Below are 5,050 nucleotides of genomic sequence, written 5' to 3' on the forward strand. Positions count from 1 at the left end.
CAAGACCCTGTCTCAAAAAAATCAAACCCCTGCCCCCTCAAAACCTGCTGTTAGGCTGTCTGCAAAGATGCAGGTCCACACAGGGCATGGTGGCACATGCCTAAATTCCAGCACTTGGAAGGCTGAGGTAGGATTGCCAGGAGTTCAGGGTCGGCCTGGGCTCCATACTGAATTCAAGGCCAGCCTGACTATATAGCAAGACCCTGTCTAGAAAAAAAAGATGCAGGTCCTGCTGATAACTACAAGGACATTTTCCTTGGTTAAACAAACCAAAACACTGACAGAGGACAGAGTATGAGGTAAGAGTCCCAGGTTATAAGCTGCAAGTATAAAATAAGTGACTTTTACTGTAGGTGGAAACACCAGTAGAGATTTAACTATGCTAGTATTTTTAGTAGAATTTCTGCTGTAAGGGCTGTTGTAACAAAATTACATAGGTTTTAAGTACTCTTTCTTTTTTTTTTTTTTTTGGCTTTTTGAGTTCAGGCTGGACTTGAGCTCACTTTGTATCCCAGGTTGGTCTTCAACTTGCAATGATCCTCCTGCCTCAGCCTCCTGAGTGCTGGGATTACAGGTGTGCGCCACCATACCCAGCTATGTAATTCTTTTTTTTTTTTTTTTTTGGTTTTTCTCCAGTACCAGAAACCGAACTCACGACCTTGTGCTTGCCAGGCAGGCGCTTTGCCACTGAGCTAAATCCCCAGCCCCTCAGCTATGTAATTCTTTTCTAAACCTATCTTCTATTAGATGTGCTGCTTTATTTATTTAGACAGTGCTGGGATCAAACACAGGGCCTCCAAATATTCTATCACTATGCTACATCTGCACCCAAGATCTGCTATTTTGAATACATGCTTTTGCATAACACAAGATTTTTCAGAAATACACATATAAATATAGCAGAACAGGGGCTGGGAATAAAGCTCAGTGGCACACTGCGTGCCTGGCAAGTGCAAGGTCCTGAGTTTGATTCCTGGTACCAAAAAAAAACACAAAAAACCACACAGTAGAACTGCCTCTAATCATATCCTTTTCAACTGATGTTTCTGAAAAAGTGATTATGTACTTAAATCCAGTAGCTGGAGTCTAGGATAAATTAATTAAAAAGCAACTGAGTCATTTGGCTACAAAAGAAGTTTAACTTGTTTCTACCTACAATTGATTTTCTTTTTTTTTGGAGACAAGGTCTTGCTTTGTAGTTCAGGATGGCACAGAATTCACAGCAATCCTCCCACCTCAACTTTCCAAGTGCCAGGATTACAGGTGTGCACCACCATGTTCAGCTTTACAATTGTCCCTTAAAAAAAAAGAAAGAAAACCAGATTTCCAAGCCAGAGAAGCTGAAGTTTACAATAGTTCTTCTTAGTCTCTCCTCTGTCAATGTTTTGGTTTCTTTAACCAAGAGAAATGTCTTTGCAGTTTCATCTCGATCTGCACTTTTGCAAACAGCTTAACAGCAGGATTTTAGCTCGGTGCAGTGGTGCACGCCTGTAATCCCAGCACTGGGGAGGCTCAGGCAGGAGGACCGTAGCGAGTTTGAGACCAGCCTGGGCTAAAAAGTGAGCTCAAGGCCAGCCTGAACAGCATAGTGAGACCCTGTATCCAAAAGGAAAAAAAAAAAGCAAGTTTTTTTGTTTGCTTGCTTGTGGTGTCTGGGATGGAACCCAGGGCCTCATGTATGTTAGGAAGTGCTCTGCCACTGAGCCACATCCCCAGCCCTCTTCTGTTTTTAGATAAAAGTCTTGATAAGTTGCTCTGGCTGGCACTAACTAGGCAGTTCAGTAACTACTGACTACTAATTATCCCCTGATCCTGTTTTACACTGTACTACACTGTGCTCTTGCCTTTAAGTCCTACAGAGCTATCAAGGCCAAATTCAAGCGCCAGCTCCTCTGTGCAGCCATCCCTGACTGCACTGGTTCTTGTGCCTTCGTTCTTTCACTGTACTAACTGCGGTCTCATTCATTTGTATATACTGCATTGTGTTTCTGATGCTTTATAAGCATCTATCCTTAATTCTCAACTAAATTTTAAACTCATGAGTAGAGACAACGTCTTTTCTTGTCTGACTAGACTCATGAACACTACAGATATAAAAGAAATGCTTACTAATTATGGTGTGAGGAGCCTGACATGAATATTCTAGTTCTAGGCACTGGCATAAGAGCACATCAACAATATGTGATCAAAACAAGGTTTACAAAAAAAAAAAAAAAACACAAGGTTTACAGAAGGTGTTGAGAACAATGATAAACAATGGAACAAAATACCAAAAGCATAGCATGGATTCTCTATCCTTGAACAGCTTTGTAACTGATTTTCCTTAAATAGCTCAGGATTTGTGCTGGGAGTAAGGTGGGTGCTTAGGGGATGTGTGGAAAACCTTTCGAAATCCCTTCAAGTTGTTTTAGCCAGGCATGGTGGCACACACCTATAATTCCAGCACAAAGGAAGCTGAGGCAGGAGGATTGCTGCAAATTCGAGGCCAGCTGGGGATTTAGCTCAGTGGCAAAGCACCTGCCTGGCAAGCACAAGGTCATGAATTCGATTCCTGGTACAGGAAGAAAAAAAAAATTCGAAGCCAGCCTGGACTACAAAGTGAAGATGAAGGCCAGCCTGAACTGCATAATGAAACCTTGTCTCAAAACGACCGAAAAAAAAAAAAAAAAGTTGTCCTGTTTTTCGGTGCTGGGGATTTAAACCATGCACAAGCTGCACATGCCAGACAAGCGCTTCACCACTGAACTACACTTCTAGTCCCTTTAAACTCTTGTTTTGTGAGAGAACTTGTTAAATTGTCCAGGCTGGCCTCGAATTTAGGATGTTTGCCTCACCCTCCCAAATAGCCGGGATTACAGGGGTGCACCCTCAGGCCTGGTCCTCCTTCAAGGTTTATGACTAGTAATACACAGGACCGAAGAACATTATTAAACATCAAAAACAGCTGGGCGTGGTGGCACACGCCTGTAACCCCAGCACTCCGGAGGCTGAGGCAGGAGGATCGCCATGAGTTCGAGGCCAGCTTAGGGCTACACAATCGAGTTCAAGGCCAGCCTGAACTACACAGCGAGATCCTGTCTTTTTAAAAAACAAAACAAAACCCAGTTTTCAGACTCTTGCTAGGTATAACAGATGTCAGTTTCCCTCCCTACCAACACTAGCGAGGACTCTGTGGGCCTCTAAACTGGATATAAAGGTTCAGTTCTGAGAGTTCACTGTGCCCAAAGTCGCCAAGAGACGACTGCTAAAAAGCAGTCACTACAACCGAGGGAAGAACAAAGTGCCGCCGCAGCACCAAAAGGGGTGGCGGGCGGCTCGCGGGCGAGGCTGAGCAGCCGCTCAAAGGCGAGCGAGGACAGCGGGCCGCGCGGAAAGCGCCCCGCCGCGGGAGCCGCCGCCCTCTTCAGGCGTCCCCGCCTCCCGCCTGTCTGCAGCTCCTCACCCAGGTGCCCCGAGTCCTGCTTCCGCCTCCGCTGCAGCCTCTCTCGCAGCGAGTCCAGCTGCTTCTTGTGCGCCTGGATGGAGCTCCACGTGTCGGACATCCTGGTCTCCCACCCGGAGGCCAGCGGAACCCGGCGCGACGCACCGGCACCTCCCAGAAGGTGCCTGGAAACGTCCAAGTCTCACACGGACGCCGAAAACTCACAGGAAGGAGGACCCTTAGAGAGCCGCCAGACGAAAAGTCACTTCCGGTTTCTCGCTTTGAGAACCACCGTCGGTGTTGACGGAATAGCGGATGCATTCCTTATGGGCGCGCGCGCGCGTGCTTCCGGCCGCGGTGAGGCCGCAAAGGCCATGCTGGAGCCTGGCAGAGCGGCCATATTGCTCACAGACGCGCATGCGGCCATGTTGAGTACCCGGAGGTGTCCGGGGCTGCATGTGCGGTACGGGTTTTTAATTTATTTTTATTTTTCGTACTGGGAATCGAACTCAGGACCTTGTGCTGGTCAGGCAGGCGCTTCCGCCTGCTGAGTTATATATCCCCAGCCCATGGTTCAGGTTTTTAAAGTGAACACTATTTTTCTTTTCTTTTCTTCCTTTTTTTTTTTTTTTTTTTGTCTTTTTGAGACAGGGTCTCGCTATGGAGTTCAGACTGGCCTTGAGCTCACTTTGTAGCCCAGGCTGGCCCCGAACTCGCACCGATCCTCCTGCCTCAGCCTCCCGAGTGCTGGGATTACAGGCGTGTGCCACCACGTCCGGCCGATCACTATTTTTCTACAGTTTGTTACCAGCCTACCTTTTCCACTGAAAACGTAGGTTTTATGTTCACAAGCGTTCATTTACGCCCCCATTAAACAACAAGCCCCCACCCCGTGTCAGTGGTCCTTGCTTAGGGGTACGGGATTGTGAAGGACGCTGGTGAGACCCAGGGACCTACACATGCAACTCACACTCTTCCAGCAAATCTACGACTACCAGGAATAGCTGATTAAAGCCGGGTCCTCTTAAGGGGGCAGTACGGGGGCTTCTGTGGATCAGATGAACGAACGGTTTTATGAAAGCTCCCTGAATGACTGTTGGGTTTATAAAAGGTAATCGAGATGCACATTTCGGTAGGGACACTTTCCTGTATTTGTAATAAATTTAAATACAAAATTTATTATTTCTTTTAATGTGGTGCTGGGGACCGAAGCCAGGGCCTTGTGCATGTAAAGCAAGAGCTCTACCACTGAGCCACATCCCCAGTCCAACACAGAATTTATAGTTGCTTTTGTTGTGCCTGTTTGTGTGGTACTGGGGATTGAACCCAAGGCCTTCACACTGAGCTACAACCCTGGCCCATGTTTTTATTTTTGAGACAGTGTCTTGCTAAATTGCAGCTGGGCTTGAACTTGGGATTCTCCTGTCTCACCCGCCTAATGCAGGGATTACAGGTGTGTGCCGTCACACTTCCCTCGTGATGTGTGTTTTGATGGAGTCTTTTGAACAGAAACCCTTGGGAATCAATGATCTCTTCAATATTTACATAATGCCAAACACTGTGTCAAAAAACAAGTTTGACAATAATGACCCCTGACAAAGGAAGCTGAGGCAGGAGGATTGCTGCAAA

The 5,050-nt window shown here is 46.7% G+C and overlaps 1 protein-coding gene across 2 annotated transcripts in view; it reads right to left on the reverse strand.

Annotated features, from left to right (window-relative positions):
- The window catches only part of Mettl3 (methyltransferase like 3), a 16,446-nt gene extending 12,717 nt beyond the window's left edge, over positions 1 to 3,729 (reverse strand). For both annotated transcript variants that reach the window (XR_001232265.1, XM_005412121.1), the window contains exon 1: positions 3,443 to 3,729. Coding sequence is in view for 1 of the 2 variants with exons in the window: in XM_005412121.1 (XP_005412178.1) it covers positions 3,443 to 3,542 (100 nt within the window). In the remaining variant the exon portion in view is untranslated. The remainder of the gene's footprint in view (positions 1 to 3,442) is intronic.
- Between the last annotated feature and the right edge of the window lie 1,321 nt (positions 3,730 to 5,050).

The sequence above is a fragment of the Chinchilla lanigera genome, unplaced genomic scaffold (genome assembly GCF_000276665.1).
Source record: "Chinchilla lanigera isolate Chin_1 unplaced genomic scaffold, ChiLan1.0 scaffold00149, whole genome shotgun sequence".
NCBI classification, from domain to species: Eukaryota; Metazoa; Chordata; class Mammalia; order Rodentia; family Chinchillidae; genus Chinchilla; species Chinchilla lanigera.